General features: G+C 43.3%; 1 protein-coding gene across 4 annotated transcripts in view; it reads left to right on the forward strand.

Moving 5' to 3' along the window:
- The window catches only part of MBOAT1 (membrane bound O-acyltransferase domain containing 1), a 107,859-nt gene that overhangs the window by 65,279 nt on the left and 21,504 nt on the right, over nucleotides 1-21,076 (forward strand). For all 4 annotated transcript variants that reach the window (XR_006342106.1, XM_043908425.1, XM_043908426.1 and 1 more), the window contains exons 4-8: nucleotides 1,398-1,493; nucleotides 12,408-12,463; nucleotides 14,986-15,040; nucleotides 17,012-17,195; nucleotides 19,286-19,478. Coding sequence is in view for 3 of the 4 variants with exons in the window: in XM_043908425.1 (XP_043764360.1) it covers nucleotides 1,398-1,493; nucleotides 12,408-12,463; nucleotides 14,986-15,040; nucleotides 17,012-17,195; nucleotides 19,286-19,478 (584 nt within the window). In the remaining variant the exon portion in view is untranslated. The remainder of the gene's footprint in view (nucleotides 1-1,397; nucleotides 1,494-12,407; nucleotides 12,464-14,985; nucleotides 15,041-17,011; nucleotides 17,196-19,285; nucleotides 19,479-21,076) is intronic.

Consider the following 21,076-nt stretch of genomic DNA (forward strand, 5'->3'; position numbering starts at 1 on the left):
AGGTAACATTAGAGCTCAGCCATATCAGATAATTTGTGTCCAGACAGACCACAGGAGGGAGCAAAGAGTTGCAGGCAGAGGAAGGAGAAAGAAATCTGGCCTGAAAATTCAGGATTTAATTGTGGGAAGGGAGCAGTCTGGTGTGGTTTAGCACATGATGGACATGGAACATGATCCAGAAAGTTCGGAACTGCTAAGGTAGAGCTTAGCATGTGAAGCACCTTGAATGCTGTATTCAGGAGTTTTGATGTGATTAGACAGTAGGGAGTAGGGATGGGGTGGGTGAGCGAGAATTTTTTTTTTAAACGGCTCTATTTATTTATCTATGGCTGTGCTGGGTCTTTGTTGCTGTGCCCAGGCTTTCTCTCGTTGCAGACAGTGAGGGCTGCTCTCTAGTTGTGGTACATTTGGCTTCTCTTGCTATGGAGCATGTGCTCTAGGGCACGTGGGCTTCAGTAGTTGTGGTGCTTGGGCTTAGTTGTCCAGTGGCATGTGGGATCTTCCTGAATCAGGGATTGACCCCTGCGACTTTTAAGTCAAAAAACATTCATTTATTGTGTGTTCATTCAACACTGGCAACAGTAGCAGCTAGTGGTGAATGAAACACACATGACCATCCTTACTTTCATGGGACTTTCAGGCTTGTAAGGGAGACGGTGGTTAATCAGATTATCACATATCTTTATATGTTCAAGTTGATGAATGTTTTTAATGGCATGCGTGTGTGTGTGTGTGTGTGTGTGTGTGTACCTTGCTGGTTTATGCTATAGGATGATCCTCTGAAGGAGGCCGGGGAGTGAACAGGAGAAAGTGGAAATTGGAGCCTCGGGCATCAGCAGGGAGGGTCCTGGGCGGAGCACTGGGACTGCTGAGACCTAAGGAGTAGGGGGGAGGAAGATTCGCTGAGCAAGAGCCTGGGAAGGAAACAAGGAGCATGGAAGCCAAGGGAACAAAGTGTTTCAGGAAGGGAGTGGTTGGCAATAGGACGATTTGTATTTTAGGAAGATCGTTGTGTAAACAGGATGGTTTGGGAAGAGGAGGATCTGAGTGCAGGACCTTACAGGTCCGTGGTTCGCAGCGCTGGCTGCATGTTGGAGCTGACACCTGCCAGATGCACCCTTATCAATGAAATCAGAACATCCGGGGGTGGGGCCAGTTACTCCCCAGGTGATTCCGTCTTGCTGCCCGAGTTGAGAACGGCTGCAGTGGCCCAGATGAGAAAAGATGAAGGGCCGAGAGCCGTGGGTGTGCAAGTGAGGAGCAGGGATGTGCTGGGGAGGGAGGTGGGCCGGATAGGACTTTGTGGCCAATCGCATGTGGGGGGTGAGGGAGAGAAAGAAGAGAAAGTCGACTGAGTGCATGCACAATGATCTGATCCTCGGTGTTTTTGGTTGCAGATACTCCTTTTTTGTAGCGATGGGCTACCTTACAATCTGCCACATCAGTCGAATCTACATCTTCCACTACGGAATTCTCACTACAGATTTTTCTGGGTGAGTATCTTCATTTGTGTTGCGGTGCTTGGATGGCTGACTTTGACTCAGTCCCTTGGAGGTCTGTAAAGATCAAGAGCACGGGTACGAATCATCAGTGACTTGATTACATCATTTGGTAAGACTGTGCTCATGAGGTTGAGGTTGGAGATTTGATTGCTCCATAGGATGGTGAGCTCTGCCATTGTTGTAAGGCAGGGGTCGCCAACCACATACCGTAAGCTCTGTCCGGGCTGCCACTTGTTTCTGCAGTTATACTGGAACATGCCCAGACACTTACTCATGTATTTGTTATCTGCGGCTGATTTTCACACTACGGTGGTAGCGCTGAGTAGTTATGACAGAAACCATATGACCTTACAGAAGCCAAAATACTTCCTATCTTGCTCTGTACAGAAAAGTCTGCCAACCCCTATTCTAAGGTCCCAAACACAGGGTTGGTGTTTTATCTCTTACTAGTTAATAACACAAAATTCTTCCATAGTAGCTGATAAACATTGGGTTGGCCCAAAAGTTCGCTCGGATTTTTCCATGTGATGTTGCGGAAAAGCCAGATGAACTTTTTGGGCCAGTCCAACAGCTGCTACATGAGCCCCACTGAGTGCCCCCAGCTGCTCTGGCCTTCTCCCCAGGCCCCCTCCCCAGCTCCCCCAGACTTCTGGCAACCAGAAGGGTAACGTCTGGCATAGCAGGGGTCTCCATACTTCTTGTAAAGTTTTGTCTGTCACTGTGGCCTTCACCCGGGGGCCACCCCTGTCCTAGTGGGTCACCTAGTGAAGCTGACGGTGAATCAGTGAAAAATTTGTGCTCTGTTGATGTTCTTTCAGGAACAGCTTTTTGTGAATCTGGAGGAACAGGCACTATAGCAGAGACACTCCTCCTCACACGTCTTATATTATCCACGTCACTTCCTTAGGAGTTCGGTTCTCTTCTGTGCAGGCAGTCTGAGGTCAGGGAGAGCCTGGGTTCTCCCCTCAGGTTGACCTGCCTTTCATGGGCTGAGTTGGTAGAGAGTAATCAATGAAATAAGGACTACAGCTTACCACTCATTTGTAGGAACTTCCCAAGTTGTGCAGCTAAACTGTTGCACTGTGATGAGGCTTCAGGAGGCGAAGTGTTGCTTGGAACACAAAAACTGTTGTGTTGAAATATCCACAACCCTGGTTTGGTCTCAGACTGGCTTTCTGGGCAAGGTTCCTCTTACCCTCAGGCCTCTGGGTTTTGCCTGTTTCTCTTTGAGTTGCATCCTTTCTTTATTTCTTTCCTTCCAGATTGTGGACCACTATTTTTCAGTTTTCCTGAAGCAAGTTCACAAACTGCTATTTGTTGTTTTTTTTTTTAAATGATGTGTATGGCTAACAAAATATGGAAAATATGCGAGCAACAAAGATTAGCAAAGTTGTAGCATTAAAAGTAATTTCAAAATTGTGGTCATAACTCTCCTTAGAGAGTTTAATCAACAAACTTCAGTTTTTTTTGGTTTAACCCCAGAACTGTGTCTCCCTGTTCCCCACACTTAGAAGAACTCCGGGCACATCATAGTGAAAGTAAAGTCGCTCAGTCGTGTCCAACTGTTTACAACCCCATGGACTGCAGCCTACCAGGTTCCTCCGTCCGTGGGATTTTCCAGGCAAGAATACTGGAGTGGGTTGCCATTTCCTTCCCCAGGAGAGCTTCCTGACTCAGAGATTGAACCCGGGTCTTCCCGCATTGTAGGCAGACGCTTTACTGTCTGAGCCACCATGGAAGAACAGCCGGCACGTCATAGGTGCTCACTAAATGGATGAGTTAAATACTCTCGTATTTGAGAACGCCAGAAGGGTGTGGGGCAGGATTATAAAAATGAAAATCCTGCATTACGATTGCTTTGCAAGCATCTTTGCTTCCCCTTACCGTCTCAATCTGTGTTGGAGAAAACCACTCCGGAGATAGTGGGTGGGGATTGTGTAACAACATAGCCATCCCTGATCAGATCCACACTCCAGGGAAGCGGTTGGGTCCTGCCTTGGAAGATACCTTCATTCATCATTCAGCAGACCTGACTGAGAGCCTGTAGATGGCAGGCACAGTTATAGGAGACAGAGGTGAGGAAAGACTGAGGAAGAATGAATGGGCAGTGACCCATTTCAGGTTTGCATATAGGAAGGTTGCATGTGAGCGCGCCATCACGTACTGGTTTGACGAGTGTTCCCCTAATTCGTGTCCACTTGGAGCCTTGGAATATGTCCTTTATTTAGAAACAGGACCTTTGCAGGTGTAACTAGTTAATGTGAGGGCATGCTAGATTAGGATGAGCCCTAAATTCACATGGTGGGTGTCCTATAAGAGATCCACGAGAGAGAGGCAGAGGCGCACAGAGGGAGGGGTGGCCACGTGAAGACGGAGGCAGAGAGAAGAATGATGCGGCCACAAGCCAAGGGACTCCAGGGGTTGCCGTCCACCCCGAGGAGCTAGGAAGAAGCATGGAACATTCTCCCTCAGAGCTTTCAGAAAAACCCAACTCTGCCACCACCTTGCTTTTGGCCTTTCTGACCTCCAGAACTGTGAGACAGTAAGGTTTTTTGGTTTTAAGGCACCCATTGTGTTATGGTGGCTCTAGGAGATGAATATCCATTGTTCTGATTTCATATATATCTGCTGAGCGCGGTCCCCGGCTCCTGGTCACACAGGTCACAGTGCCTGCCCCTCCACATTCCTCCCTGCCCTCGTGACATGTCCTCCAGTGGTTTTGTCCATAAAACTCTCGAACGATTGTTACGTCATTTTTAGTATAATTGCAATTGTGGAAAGTTGCCAAAAGGGAAGGATAGAGGGCAAATTATGGGAAGACAGTCATGGGTTTTTGAAACAGGGTGGATCTGGGGTTTGACAGCGGGGGAGGATGGGAGTTCCTGTCCACTCCACCGTCAGTGGCGTAGGCGACATCGTGCTACATTTCCTTACGTGGTGTTTGTCCTCTGGCATTTTTTGGGTCTGCTTGTGTTAAGAAATCTCTGACTTTACAAAAGTGCAGACTGTTTGAACGAGAAAGGACGCTTCTGTTAGGGAAAGGAGACAACGAAAATGTGTCTGCTCCTGTACATTGAAAGTGATTTAGATCCCTAATTGGCAAGTGACCATACTATGTTCAGTTCTTGGAAGGTATGTGTCTTTTTTTTTTAAATTATAGGGCATTCTTAGGCAGCAGCATTATTTTTCCCCTGTCACCATAAATGCACAGTGCCTCACTGATATAAATCCATCTTCTTGGTTAATGTCCGAAATATAAATGGAGAGGTAGAAACTAACCAGAAATTGACAAGATGTTTTACATCACAAATGGTCAATAACAGAGATTCTTTCCCAGTGTCTGTTCTCATTGTGTTGGTTGCTCAGTCATGTCCAACTCTTTGTGACCTCATGGACAGTAGCCCACCAGGCTCCTCTGTCCATGGAATTTTCCAGGCAAGAATATAGGAATGGGTTGCCATTCGCTTCTCCAGGGGATCTTCCCAACCCAGAGATCAAACCCGCATCAGATTCTTTACCATCTGAGCCATCAGGGAAGCCCCAGTAGGAAACAGTCCTCATTATGAACATACAAGCAACCAGCAGTTCTCTTTCAGAATGGAATTTGTTTATGTTGGTCTAAGAATCTTATTTAGGATTTTGTTGAGGAATCAAGCAGTGATTTGAAGTTACACTTGGTGTTTTTAAGGCAGCAGCCTGATGTGATAGCTTTTCTCTTCTGAGCATGCGTGCCAACCTATGTGCCTAACACTGGTGTGTAGAGCAAGAGCACATACTGGAGTTGACCAGAAATGGATTATGTTAGGGTTGTTACAGTGATGTATGTGTGTGAGTTACTCAGTTGTGTCTGACTCTTTGCAACCCCACGGACTGTAGCCTGCCAGGCTCCTCTGTCCATGGAATTCTCCAGGCAAGAATACTGGAGTAGATTGCCATTCCCTTCTCCAACAATGATGTATATATGTTTCTAATTTGGGGGAGCACATAAACTTGTACTTCAGATTATTCTGGGGCTTGAAATGTTGTCATTCTGAAAATAATCAAAACTGGTGTGAACGGTGAGGGTAACACACAAGATTCACTTTTATTAGTGGTGCTGATTTCACTTGTATCAGTACACACAGAGGTCAGTGTGCTCGATGTTTTCTCTGTGAATGCAGGTTATTAAAAATATGGGAAGACTTAACTGTTCTCCCCGGGGAAGCTCAACAATTGCTTGTAATAAAGCTGATACTTGATTCCTTTTAAGTCTGTGATAGTGAACTGGTTGTTTTTTGCTCACAGAAGGGTGCAAATCGAGTTTTCTTCTGAGGGAAACAACAAGAAGGAACCTTAATCCTTTTGCAGAGAGGGCCAGATTCAGGCAGATGATTGCTCTGTCATCAGGATGGCAATTTGAGTTGCTCATGCTTTTTTGAAAACATCATGAAATGAGAACTTTTATACGCCGCTAGTGGGACTATAAATTGGTACAACTGTTCTGGAAGGCAACTTAGCCACAGATTTTAAGCAAGAATGTTTTTAAAAGTTTATATCCTATTGTACATTCCTAGGAACTGAATTACCTGAAGGAAATCAAATTTATTCATAGGTGTGTTCAACTATTGTCAATAATAGTTCAAAATTGGAAACATCCTAACTGGTCCAAAAGAGGTGAATGGTTAAATTATGATACTAAATGGGAATTCCTTAGTTGTCCAGTGGTTCAGACTCCACGCTGTCACTGCTAAGGTCATAGGTTCAATCCCTGGTTGGGAAACTAAGACCCCACAAGCCACATGGTGTAGCCAAGAAAGTTAAATAAATTCTGGTAGTAATATGCATCCATTAAAATGATGTCTTCAAAGAATATCTAATAACACTGGAAATGCTTACAATAAAATGGAAAATCAGTTCAGTTCAGTCGCTCAGCCGTGTCCGACTCTTTGAGACCCTACGAATCACAGCACGGCAGGCCTCCCTGTCCATCACCAACTCCCGGAGCTTACTCAAACTCATGTCCATCGAGTCAGTGATGCCACCCAGCCATCTCATCCTCTGTCGTCCCCTTCTCCTCCTGCCCCCAATCCCTCCCAGCATCAGGGTCTTTTCCAATGAGTCAACTCTTCGCATGAAGTGGTCAAAGTATTGGATCAAAACCACACACACAAAAATACATGTATTGAGATTCCATTTTCATGAATGTGGACTTGGCGGGGGGAAAGAGTGGAGGGAAATAAATGCTAAGACAGTAATTCTGTCTAGGGTTGGGGAGTGGTCTTTACTGGTGATTTCAATAATAGTTTTTAAAACTTTTATATAATAAGTTCTAAATGTCATTTAAATATAATACAATTGAATGCATACTGTGCATGCTTATCATGGTGAACTGCAGCCTACACCGTGGAACAATAGCCATTTGTGTTCCCGGTTATCCTGTTGGGCATTCTAGAAATACCACTCACTCACACCCCTTGGGGTAGTAGAGCTCATTTGCCCTGTTGTTCTATGGGAGATGTTTTCCTCTGATGGTTTATTATAATCCCGATCACTGCACTGACCAGCCCAGTATGTGCAAATAGGTGGGGGTCTGTGACTTGGATTATATTACTTTTTGATTGAAATGCAACATGGATGGTATTATGGTATTTGAATTTTATCCTGAGTCAGTAACTCTGAAGTCTCAGTAAGCTGTGCTGTCTGAGTTTGGCATCTGATCTACCCATTGGTTTAAATAAACTGATGAATGAAAAAGTGTTCAGAATGGACACCCTCTGAGCAGAAGCGTATGGCACTGTTCCTTACACCCACAGGAAAGTAAGAATGTAGGAAGAGTCTAACTCCATTTCCTTTCCTATAGGTTGGCAGTGTGTGTTTTATAAGCCCATGATTCCATGTGTGAGTTGTTTCTTAAGTTGCTAGAACTTTCTTCAGATATTTCAAACAGAAACACTGTATTATTGAAAGTATAGTCTGGGTGATGAGTAACACTATTTGACCCATGGCTTCTTTCTTTTGCCCCCCAGAAGGGAGATTTTTTTCATCAAGAATGATAACAATATGATTCTTACATAGACCTAAAGGTACAGATTTCATATGGAATAATTGTTACTCATTTACATTGATCCAGATATTTACTATTATACATTTTGTTAGTCTGGGTTCTGTGAGAAGTGGATGCCAAGGTGGGAACAGAAGTATGAGATGTGCTGGGTGAAATACCTGTGAGGGAAAACGCGGAGGCAGCTAAACAGAGAGGCTCTTCCATCTGGGAGAGCCGTCAGATGGAAATGCCCGTCTGGCCCCTGAGACGGAGAGGAAAGGATGGGGCTGAGGTCTTGGACTGCAGTGCAGTTCTATAATATTTCAGCGAGTTCAGTGATAAGTCCTAGAGCTCGAATCCCCAGCAGAGGAGCACCATACCGGGCCTGGAGGGTCCTGCTGGGTACCTAGCTGTGCTCAGCCATTGCCTGGACACAGCCTCAGGAGGTGTGGGCTCAGCACCAGCAAGGCGGTGGGACCAGAGGATGTGGCTGGAGCCGGTCAGTCACGCATCCCCAGCAGCCAATCAGAGAGCTGCCTTCTCACGCCCATTGTTTCTGTGAATAGATACTAAACGCTTTGCTGAATGTGTGTCTCATTGTGGAATACATCGAATCTAACCCCAGGTAAAGGAAAACAAATGTTACATTTCTTTAAAAATTTTTTTTTAAATTTTATATTAGAGAATGGTTGATGGGCAATGTTGTTAGTTTCAGGCGTACAGCAAAGTGATTCAATGATAAATATGTATCCTTTTTTCAAATTCTTTTCCCATTTAGGTTATTACAAAATAGTGTTCCCTGTGCGATACAGTAGGTCCTTGTTGGTTTCTATTTTAATTACAGCATTGTGTACCTGTCCATCCCAAACTCCCAATCTATCCTCCCCACCCCATACCTCATTTTTCCCCACTGGTAACCATATGCATTTTCTAAGCCTGTGAATCTGTTTCTGTTTTGTAAATAAGTTCATTTGTATCAATTTTTTAAGATTCTACATATAAGTGATATGATATTTGTTTCTCTGACTTAATTCATTTAGTTTGATCATGTCCATGTTCTTCCATGTTGTTGCAAATGGCATAATTTCATTCTTTTTAATGGCTGAGTAATATTCCATTGTATATATGTACCATATGTTCTTTATCCATCCATCTGTCTTAGGTAGAGAGAGAAGGGCAAGCTAATTCTGTGACACATTTTCTTTATGGATATATCAATATTATAAGCCCTTTAAAAATGAAGTTATAAACTAAATGTAGAAACTCGGTTTGCAGATTGCATGGTCATCAGAATGTGTGTCTCAGAATACAAAAATAATTGTGCTGGGCCCTGGTGGCTCAGAGGTTAAGGCGTCTGCCTCCAATGCGGGAGACCCAGGGTCGGGAAGACCCCCTGGAGAAGGAAATGGTAACCCACTCCAGTATTCTTGCCTGGAGAATCCCATGGACGGAGGAGCCTGGTAGGCTACAGTCCACAGGGTCGCAAAGAGTCGGACACGACTGAGCGACTTCACTCCACTTCACCTGTGTAAAGAAGGCTGGGAGCTTAGGTCCTATTCCCGATTCCTCAGACTTACAGTCTCACAGGACAAAAAGGCTTTGGGGAAAAAAAGGACATGTTTGGCAACTACTTGGAATGTGATGCTTAGGGTGAGTCCCTTTCAAGATAAATGGCCCTTGGCATCTGTTATACATTCTGGGTTAGAAGTCTGGTAGAATATCAAGAAGACGAGCTGTGAGGTTATATTGGTCTATAAGGCCAAATTGCTCTTATAGAAAGTTTTGATATAGTCCTTACTTTTAGGACCCAAACCTCCATGTTCTGGAAGCAGTTATTTTTTTTTTCACTGTATAACAGTGTGATCAAAATCAGTGTCAGCTGTGAGCTGTCTTGCTACCCTAGAGTGACCACTCCGGGGGCCCCCTGTCCACCACTCCCATTTCGCCCCAGTCCCCGGAGAGCAAGCCGCCCCTCCCTCCCACAGGCAGACCACTCACTTCCCCTGCTCCTCACCTTTCACAGTTTGAGGACCCTTGTTTCAAATGTTGGCGGTGGGGCTTTTGCAAATAAGATATAAAGTTGGGTGTAGGTGTTAAGATTTCAAAGGGCCTTTGTTGACACACTCTTTAAAATAGTGTATTTTCTTAGTTTATACAGGTAGTTTAAAATATTACATGCTTACTCTTTTAAAGAGATGGAAAATGGAAATGGGAACCAGAGGAGTTAAGAAAATGACCTCACAGAGAGGTGGCTGAGTACAGCGGACACATCAGCTTTGGCCTAAGGATGCTTTGTGTCCAGTCGCATCCTCCCACACCTGGGCCTGGCCTGAGCTCGGGGCCCAGAGGCTGTGCTGCATCTCACGGATGCAGTCATAGAACATTGACCAAACCTCAGCTTTGTATGTAAATGAGCCCTCAGAACATATCTGTTAGAGATGGCAAGTTCAGTAAGAAGCCATGAGGATGGAGATCAGAAAACCAGGCTAAACTTACAAGGTTTAGCGGAAGGTATGGTAGTTGGGCGGTAAGATTTTATCTTGTCTTATGGGGCAAGAATAGAGCTATTAAAGGTACTGAGCTAGGCCAGATGATTAGAAAAACCAAACTGCAGCTTTATTGAGATACAATTCACGTACCATACAATTCACCCATTTAAAGGACACAATTCAGCAGGGTTTAGCATATACACAGAGTGAATTTAGAGTGTAATCATTTACAGTAGTTAATTTTACATTTTCATCACCCTCCTACCCAAAGAAACTTGTGTGCATTAACTATCACTGCTCATTTCCTCCCTTTCCCCAGTCTTAGACAACCAGAAGCCTATTTCATTTCTCTATGGATTTGCCTGTTCTAGGCATTTTATATAAATGGAATCATATAATATGTGGCCATTGAGGTCTGGCTTCTTTCACTTAGCATAATGGTTTCAAGGTCTATCCATGCTGTAGCATGTAGCAGTGCTTCATTGTTTTTATTGAATTATTGAATGTTCTGTTGGATGGACACGTGTGTGTGTGTGTGTGTGACTGTGTGCTGTGCACAGCATGTCCGACTCTTTGTGACCCCATGGACTGTAGCCCGCCAGGCTCCTCTGTCTAGCGAATTTTACAGGCAAGAATACTGGAGTGGGTTGCTATTTCCTCCTCCAGGGGATTTTCCCGGCCCAGGGATCAAACCCACATCTCCTGCATTGTAGGCAGATTCTTTACTGCTGAGCCTACCGGGGAAGCCCTGGATGGACATATCCCATTTTATTTGTCCATCAGTTGATGAGAAAGAAAAATATGTCTACACATAGACTTGTACATACATGTTCAGAACAACACTATTCAAAACAGCCTGAAAGGAATAATCCAAACACCCATCAACTAATGAATGGATAAATAAAATGTATTTATATAACATTTGGGTTATTTGGGTTGTTCCTTTTGGGCTCTTTTGAATAATGTTGCTCTGAACGTGTATGTACAAGTTTATGTGTAGACACATCATGGGTATATACCTAGGAGTGGAATTGCTTGGTCATATGGTAATTCTATGTCTAACCTTTTGAGAAACTGGCAGACTGCTTTTCAAGCAGCTACTCCATTAAATATTCCCACCAGTAACGTATGGGGGTTCCAGTTCTCCGCCTTGTGGCCAGAACAACCTGTCTTTTTGATTCTGGTCATCCTAGTGCTTGCCAAGTGGTGTCTCGTGGTTTTGATTTGCGTTTCTCTGATGGTTGATGACAGTGGAACATCTTTTCGTGTGCTTATTCACCACTTGTATATCTTTTCTTCAAGATCAATGTCCATTCAGAGCCTTTGGCCATTTTAAACTGGTTATTTTTGTCTTTTTATTTTTAATTTGGAAGAGTTCTTTGTGTAGTCTAGTACAGGTTCTTTAGCAGATATATGATTTTCACATACGTTTGTATATTCTGTGAAATGTCTTTTCACTGTTTTTGATGGTGTGTGTCCTTTGAAGCACAAAAAATTCAGGTTTTAATGACATCGGTTTGATCTGTTTTCTTTCTCTTTTGTGACTTGTGCTTTTGGTGTTATATCTAAAAGGCTGTTGCCACATTGAAGGTCATGAAGATTTATGCCCGTGTTTTCTTGTAAGAGTTTTGTAGTTTTAGCTCTTACCATTTAGACCTTTGAACCATTTTTAGTTACTTTCAGTATGCTTTTTATGTGGCTGTCTAGTTGCCCCATCACTATTTGTTGAAAGACTATTCTTGCCTCCATTGAACTATCTTGGCACCCTTGTTGATATGGTTGTCACTTCTTAAGATTTTTTTTTCCCTCAAATTAAGATTGTTGCTATTTTAGGTCACTAAATGCTTTATTTACAGGAAGCTCCATTTTACAAATGTATTTTTTTTTTCTTTACTATGTGTGCATGGAAGCATTGCCTTTAAATAGAACAAACCATGTTAGACCATATTAGGATGAAGCAGCCAAAAAATATACCTATCCAGGTGGAACCAGGGCACTGGATTGGGTGTTTCCCAGACTAGTGCTGCTTACACTTAAACGTGTATTTGAATTCCATGGAGATCTTGTTAAAATTCAGGTTCTCATTTTCTGGTCGGGGTTGGAGCATGAGCTTCAGCGTTTCAGACAAGCTCCAGGAGATGCTGGCAGTGTTGGTCCTGGAGCTTAGCTTTGAGTAAAAAGGCAAGAGAGACTTTTCAGGGTGATCTTGCTGTTCACTTGTTCTCTGTGCTTATTTAAGGTGATTTGAAAGGGGAAAAAATGTTTTGAATTCCATGGTTTTTGTATTTTACTTAATAACCTTCAAGATGAGAAACTACCAGGACCAGAGATGGAATAAACATTTTCTCCCGCGGCGATGTGGCCAGTCTTCATTATTTTCTATCTTCCTTTTAGGCCTCTGATGATTGTTACTCAGAAGATCACAACCTTGGCATTCCAAGTTCATGATGGTAAGAACAGCAGCCCTCCTTTTGGGTCTAAGAGTGAGCTTGACCTTCAGAGTTCTTCTTTTCCACTGTATACACAGCCTAAAGTTTAGACAAAGGGCTGGCAGATCTTGTTATATGTTGTGAAAAAAAAATTTGTTTTTGCAACTCAGATTAATCATAGCTTTTTAGTTTCCCAGCCGTGACCTACCACTCCATTGCTGAATCTGTAGCCTTTGCTGAAACATTTGCATCGAGAACAGTGGGTTTTCAGTTTAGCTTTATGATGTTTTAAATTTCAGTTAATTTTGTGGTACTCTCTGCCCTTGATTTCCAAATCTGTCAAGAAGAAATGGCATCCTTTTTCCTTTGGGTTCATCTCTGAGAAGCTCAGAAGGTTATAAAAGATGAAACAGCATTGGCTAGTTAAGTTACCTTTTTTTTTTGGCTTGGAGAATTATCTAATGAGATGGGCCCAAACCTGTAAAAAGCTGGCAAGAGGAAGAATCTTCTGTTTGTCTAAAAACTGAACATTTTCTTCACTTGGACCTTTCTTGATAATGGCCAGAAAGTATGATTATTTCCAGTGTTAATACTGGGTTCCAGGAAAGGAGGGTGGTGCTTCCAGCCAGGAGGGTTTCAATATGGGCTTAAGAGATGCAGGTGCAATTAGTAAGGATGTCTTCTTTGGGTTTGTAGGGCTCTAACAAATGCTTTCCGATTGTTGAAACTTCTTTATGTGTTGACAGATTGGGAAAATTTAGTCCCCACTAGTGAGTCTTCTTGTTTTTCCTTAAAGCTTGAGAACTGATTTAATTTCATTTTGACCCTGTTTATTCCCAGTTCATACTTGGTGATTAGTCATTCATAGTCATTCACTAGAGAACCGAACAATTTTATTCTGAGGATGGAGTCTTTCTACACTGACCAGCTATCCGGGTTTGCTCAGAACCCAGGGGTTTCCCAGGACAGGAGATATTTAGTGCCCCAATTGGCAAAGTCCTGGGCAAAATGGAGTGAGTTGGTCAGTATTTTTGTATCTGAAAACCATTTGATCGTGGTTATAGGCTCATACTAGCACCATAAGTCAATAAGCTAAAATCAATTTAATTCCTGAGATTGCTGGAGTGGGTAGCCTATCCCTTCTCCAGCAGATCTTCCCAACCCAGGAATTGAACCTGGGTCTCCTGCATTACACGCAGATTCTTTACCAACTGAACTATCAGGGAAGCCCTCCTTAGATTGCCAGAGCTGGACTATTTGATGAGATCTTAGAAAAAAGTGAGTGTGATTTTGTTTAACCAACATTCTTTCTTGTTTTTGTTTTTAATACATAAGCTTTTTGCCTGAATTTACTTTTTAAAGTGTTCTCAGTTTACCCTGTTTTTTGTTTTTAGAATATCCCTTACATGCAGCAAAATGTTTATTTGCCTTTTTTTCTTTCTTGTGTGTGGGAGGAACAAGTAAATTCCAGAAACACTCTGCCTTCTCTTAGGCATGTTTTTGAGTTGTGTTGGTGGTTGTTGACCATAATCTGTCTTAGCTAAATATACAGTTTTAAAGTTGAATTCTTTTGCTTTTAAGATGACAGTTTGGTTTCCTTGACTGTAAGTTAACATACGCATTTTCTAGGAGGCACAAGAGTGATTTCGTTGGGAGCTCTGGCATGGGTGCGTTTTAAAAGAAGAAAAACCTCCTGATAATTCTTTGGTGTTTTCCCTGCATTCAGGGCTACATTTCCTGTTTTTTTTCCTTTGGAAGAGGAAAGTCCCCTATTTGTTTCCTACTCCATTCCATTCTCAGTGTCTACCAGGTGTCCGTACCCAGCATAATCTGGTTGGCGTTTAGCAAACTCAGGCAGCAAAGGGAGGCTGTGTCTCATGTAGCAATGAAAACCTTAGCGTGGTAAGGAGCATATGCAGTGTAGATCCCTGTTCATACTGGCGAATTAAATAAGGGTAACCTCCGATCCTCCCCTCTTCCTAAGAACCTATAAAAACTTTCCTCCTCACTCATGTACTTATAGGCAGCCCAATGCATATATATGGAATTTAGAAAGATGGTAACGATAGCCCTATATGCAAGACAGCAAAAGAGACACAGATGTATAGAACAGTCTTTTGGACTCTGTGGGAGAAGGCGAGGGTGGGATGATTTGAGAGAATAGCATTGAAACATGTGTATTATCCTATGTGAAACAGATCGCCAGTCCAGGTTCGATGCATGAGACAGGGTACTCGGGGCTGGTGCACTGGGATGACCCTGAGGGATGGGATGGGGAGGGAGGTGGGAGGGGGGTTCAGGATGGGGAGCACATGTACACCCATGGCTGATTCATGTCAATATATGGCAAAACCAATACAATATTGTGAAGTACTTAGCCTTTAATTAAATAAATTAAAAAAAAAAAAGGAAAACAAAGACTCTTTATGACTGATGAAATAAAAATGAATCATTTCTTTCAAATGAGTTTTTATCAGCCTCTTTTAGGATGTAGTGATCTACTTCACTCAAAACCTCTTATTTCTAAATGTTTCTTTTCATAGGATTAGGTCGAAGGGCTGCAGATCTTTCCAGCGAGCAACATCGACTTGCTGTAAAGTAAGTTTGACGATATAGTCTTGAGCCCTTTGGGCATCAGTATTCAGAGCTCTTCCTTGTTTAAATGGATGTAATAGTGTTTATGGAATGAAGCTACTGTTGATGGACAATCAATAGACTGGGTTGTCTACCAGTCTTTGGCTTTTATAAATGGTAAACCATGATAACCTTGTTCATAGGTCATTTTAAAATGGATTTCGGTGTAGTTGTGGGATAGGTTTCCTCGATTAAAGGGTCAGTGGCTCTGTAATTTTCTTAGTTTCCCAGTATTCTCCTTCACTGCAATTGTTCTGTTTATTCCAGGATTATTTTTATTGGGCATGTATCTAGAGTTGGGGGGCGTCCTCAAGAAACAGTCACTTATCTGTGCCCATCAGTATGATTATGCTGGCATGAAAAAAGATAGGATATAGGGTTGGAGAGAGAAATGTGGGCTGGGCAAGTGGAGGAAGGAGGAAGCTAAAGTTTGAAGGTGGATTTTGGCCAGTGTTGATGGTGAAGTAGAGAGGGGGTGGGTGTCAGAGAGGAAGGGAGGCCGTGAAAAGAGGAGAATAGCACTGATAAGGCAGTTGAAATGGCACGTGGGGGAGGGTGGTGCAGCCACGGCGGAGAGTTCCTACCAGAGAGTTCAGTTCAGTCGCTCAGTCGTGTCCGACTCTTTGCGACCCCATCGACTGCAGCACACCAGGCTTCCGTGTCCATCACCAGCTCCTGGGGCTTGCTCAAACTCATGTCCATCGAGTCGGTGATGCCATCCAACCATCTCATCCTCTGTCATCCCCTTCTCCTCCTGCCTTCAATCTTTCCCACCATCAGGGTCTTTTCCAGTGAGTCAGGTCTTCACATCAGGTGGCCAAAGTTTTGGGAGTTTCAGCTTCAGCATCAGTCCTTCCAATGAACACCAGAATACCAGACCATAGCAGGAGATAACTGGGATGTATGAGAGAGCATCCCAGCTACATTTCTTTGTTAAGGAATCGGGACTTGGAAGTGATGGAAAAAGAACCACCGCAAGAGTCTCATGAACTAACTTCTTTGCTAAGCATCATAGAGGTGTAAACGCTAGAGGGCATAATTCCCATGACTGGTGAGCCATGCCCCATGAGGAACCCTTTCCCCACAGCTCTGTCGTTAGAAGAACATGCCCTTTGGTTCTTATTTTTGCTTTCCAACATTACGATTTTTAATGAAACTCTACTCAGACAATATCACAGCATTTCATTTATTTTTGGTTGCGAGACATATGGGATGTTAGTTCCCAGACCAGGGATCAGACATGCATCCCCTGCATTGGAAGTGCAGTGTCTTAACCACTGGACCACCAAGGGGATCTGAGCCTGCCCTTTAAAATGCCATTAACACACGAGACACAACTGGTCTCTGCACAGTGTTTTCCTGCCACAACCCTTGTCTGTTGGCCAGGACGTCATGCCTGGAGGCCAAAGCAGACAGGAGACTGCTGCCGCAGTAGTTTTGTGTGGCCTCTTCAAGTGGAAACCAGTTCCACCCATCATTTGTTTTGTATTTATTTTGGCAGTTGGGAGGGAGTTTTCCCATCTCACACCATCTCGACCAAGTCACATTAGGCCGGGCTCCCACCCTGCCTGATGTTTATTACCTTCATTTTCTCGGGTGGACATGGACAGGCAGCTGAGTTTGCCCAGAAAGAATGTTTGTTCCCCAGCCTCAAGGCTGCCTTTGTCCTGGCCTGGCCCTCCGCGTGTAGAGCTGCAGTTGGCCAGCAGAGGGCGCCATGCAGTGCTGTGCCGTCTCTGAGCCACTCACCTCCTTAACTTCCTTTCAACTTCATTTCTCTCTTAGGTGGGTTTTTAAAGAAACAGAACAAAGAAGGAGCGTGTAGCATTTAACTAGCTACAGAGACAACACCTGTCTTTACAACGGGCACATTTGCAGATATGAAAGAAAAATCTAAGACTGAAGACTCTTCAACTTCTCACTTTATTTTCGCAGAGCAAAACCCTCCTTTTTGGAATACGTGAGCTACCTTCTCAACTTCATGAGTATCATAGCGGGCCCTTGTAACAATTTCAAGGATTATATAGCCTTCATTGAGGGGAGACACACACACATGAAGTTGCTGGAAGTCAACTGGAAGGAAAAAGGCTTCCACAGTCTGCCAGAACCTTCTCCCACTGTAAGTTTTTTTTTAGTGCCAAGTATTTATCCAGAGGTCTAGAAAATAGAGCTTTGCTGCCAGGGCTGACGGTCACTTTTAATTGTTCTAATTAAAAAGCCAAACAGTAAAAAAAAAAAAAAAAAAAAGCCAAACAGTTTACCAGAAAGCTTGGCCCATAACTTTTCCCCCCTGTTTAAAATATCAACATTGGTATTTATTTTCAGGAGTTCTCCCTGTTGGAGCAACAGGAGTTTATTTCCAGAGAAGCTCATTGGCTGGAAATATTACAGCAAGTAATCTACTTGCCAACCAGCCAGTATTTACTGCCTATGATGTACCTACAATGGTGCTAGTTAACACCTTCAAATGTGTTTTTATGAATAGAAATTCATAGACAGCCAGAGGATACTATATCATAAACGGTGAAGGGGGAAAGAGTGGGAACCAAAATAAATGTACTTTTTATTGCAGAGTCTTACTATGGCAAGGGAAACCAGCTTTATACCAGCATGCCTTATAGCCAGTAAGTTTCATCTTATTGATTTGTAGACAGTTGAAGGTGTTTCTTAGAAATAATGTTTTAATTTGAAGTGTATTAATCTCAAATTAGTCAACATGAGGATAACTCATTGAACTTTGCAAATCTGCTGAACGTATCCAGACCAGATATCCTATATTTAAGGAAAATTTGTAATTAATGGAAGGAATGAGAAACATTGGAAAGGGGGAGATTGAGGATAATTTAAATATTTATAAACTGCCAGTCAGGCACCATTAAGTATTTGAAAATTTAAATGACTGATGAAACATGTTTTCTGAGAGTTTTGACACAGTCAGGTCCTCTGCAGTTTATGGTGAATCAGACACCTTTATGGACAGAATCTAGGAGGGAGGTCCCTGGCTGGGCATCATCTGAGTAACCACAGGTGCTTATATGCAGGGTCTGTCGGAGGAGTTCTGTGTCACATTATTTGGAAAATAATATTATCAGAGAGTCTTCAGGTCACCCTCCAAGGAGACTCTTGCATTTTTGGGCACAGAGAACATGAAGCTCTGAACTTGCATTTTGGCCAAAGACACATGGATGTGAGGGGCTGGCGCGCCCTGGTGGTGAACAGTTAGTTAAGTGAGTGAGTTAGTAACTAACAGTTAGTTAGTTACTGCGAGATGCCGGGAATCCGGCACTGTTCTCAGGCCCTAGTAAACATTCCTGCGCTGAAACCCCAAGCCGCCCTGTGAGGCAGGCGCTGTTACAAATAAAGGTAGTCTCTTTTATAAAGTTGGGGACTATAATTCTTTGGGTGTTAGCTGACGTCTCCTGGATGTCAGGGCATCTGGGCAAAATGACTCCATCCAAGGGAATTGAAAACCTCAGTACATCTCAACCCCAGAGCAGACTGCATGGAGACCATCCAGAAAGGGTTTGTAAGGCTACCTGCCCACGTCCTGGCTCAGACATGTACCCACGTGCCCAGAATCCTTCCTAACTAAGCCTCTGTGCTCCTTGCTGGTGACTTAGACCCATTTCCTTGGCTCTGCCGGCTACAGGACCAGCAGGCCAGTGGTTCTTTCTTTCTGATGGAAGAGTGCCACCCTGTAATGTTACTGATTTTGCATATGTTTGGGGGCTTCCCTAATGGCTCAGACGGTAAAGAATCTGCCTGCAACACAGGAGACCCAGGGTCGATCCCTGGGTCAGAAAGATCCCCTGGAGAAGGAAATTGCAACCCACTCCAGTATTCTTGCCTGGAGAACCCCATGGACAGAAGAGCCTGGTGGGCTTGCAAAGAGTCAGACCCAACTGAGCAAGTGGTCACTCACTTGGGTAACAGAACCACCTGACCTTTGATGGTAGAATGTGCTGGTAAGAGTTTTCTTTTTTTTTTAGATCCATCCCTTCCTGGGGTGTCAGAGGCGTATCCTGCATCTAAATATAGCATGTATGCCCATCATCTGAAACTGTGCCCTGAGGAAGAATGCCCTTCATCTAGAGACTATTACCGCAGAGGCCATGGAGCAGCTTTATTCTTAGCATGCCTTTGCTGAAATTGTTTTCCACGCACCAGTGTCTCCTGAATAGTTACTTCATTCTTCTCCCCCATTTCCAGGGAGCCGTGATGCACAAGCTGTGCGTGACCTTGGTATCTCTCCTTTTGTTTCTGACGCTGACGAAGACCTTCCCTGTCACCTCCCTGGCTGACGACTGGTTTGTTCATGAAGCAAACTTTCTGACCCGACTCTGCTATTTATACGTTGTCATGCAAGCCTCCAAGCCCAAGTATTACTTTGCCTGGACATTAGGTGAGTTTGCTGGAGGGCGCTGAATACTTGAGGAAAAAGTGCTACTCCTTGGAGGGCTTCGCCAGAGTAACATTTGGATCACTTAATCCAAAAAAGAAAAAGTCTGGTGTGTAATGGAAGGCAGTTGAGCCAGGAATCCTGACTCTATACTTTCCAGGGTAACCCTCCTCTCAATTATCTGTGATAAGGAGAAAAGAAGTCCTGGCTATTGTTTAAACCCAGTGCTATTAACAGATGTCAAACCTTGGAAGTTGCTGTGCCTACCCATCAAACTTGGCTATTTAGGGCAATGGAAAGTTAGGGGAAAATTCCAGAATGATCTGGCTTTCTTGTAATTTTTCTGGGTTGTCTGTAATACAGGATACATGCCGAATTTTACCCATAAGTGTGGTCATTTGGGTTGAACTTTTTAAGAAATGGTTGGTTAAGCTTTATGCCTTAGAAAGAAGCTGATTTCAAGTGATTTTTTTTTTAAGGTAGAAAGTTCCACTTAATTGGGTATTATCACACTCTTCTTTTTCCCCTGTGAGGTAACTTTAGTCAATATTAAGCGTTTATATCTTTCCTTTTAAAGAGTTTTACACCAGAAAAGTTTAAACCTTTGCTAAGGTGAGCAATAAACCTTCTATTTACATACCAAGAATGGTAAAGTATTTTGATAAAGCATGGTAACCATAGGGAATATCTATTTTACATTCGAAAGACTTTCAGGAAGGGAAGTTTAACACCTTAGCTGCAAGTGACGTGGGGCCTGATGTCAGGAGCAGTGACTTGGTTTATGAGGTCAAGTAGATTATCAAACTCCATCCGTAGTAAGTAGTTAGACCATATTGCATAAGGGTGCAGCCCTTCACTGAATTCTCTCATTTCATACTGTTAAGTTTTTATCACCTGAATCAAGTTTGTAACTATTGATTTATTCATTTATCATTTTTTATTGTGGTAAAATATACATAATGTAAAATTTGCCATTTTAACCACCTATAGTGTGTAACTTAATGGCATTAAGTTTGCTCACAATAATGCAATCATCACCACCATCCGTCTCCAGAACTTTCTCCATCACCTGAAACAGAAGCTCTGTCCTTTCAACAAAGCAGTAACCCCCCATTCCTCTTTCCTCCCTGCTCCTGGTCCAGATGATTTTTTAAAGGTCACAGTGTTCAGAGACAAGTGCAGTCCAGTGCAGGATATATGTCACACTTGACCAGAGAGAGACGTAAGAGCTTTTCCAAAATTTGCTGTGTGGGAAAGTTTGTTCCCGGTCCCATTCAGTTGAATGCAAGGAGTTTTTGTTGAGTACTGGACTCTGTGCTATGAGGAACTCAAAGGAAGGACATCTCAGCCCTCAAGGTCATTGCACTCGGTGGGGCCACAGACACGTATACCCACCAGGCAATACACCCCCAGAGCTGTGACAGGATGACAGAGGAGACGATGTGTATGGACTGGTCCTTGGGCAAGGCCCCCAGAGTCTCCTTGTATCTGATTGCCTTTCCTGCAGATGCTTTATTACTGAAGAGTCATTTCCGTAGTAGGTAGGCATTATGCCTCCTATGGATGGAGCTCTCCTGGGAACACTGGGCGTGTTTTTCTAT

Source organism: Cervus elaphus, chromosome 7 (assembly GCF_910594005.1).
Source record: "Cervus elaphus chromosome 7, mCerEla1.1, whole genome shotgun sequence".
Classification (NCBI taxonomy): domain Eukaryota; kingdom Metazoa; phylum Chordata; class Mammalia; order Artiodactyla; family Cervidae; genus Cervus; species Cervus elaphus.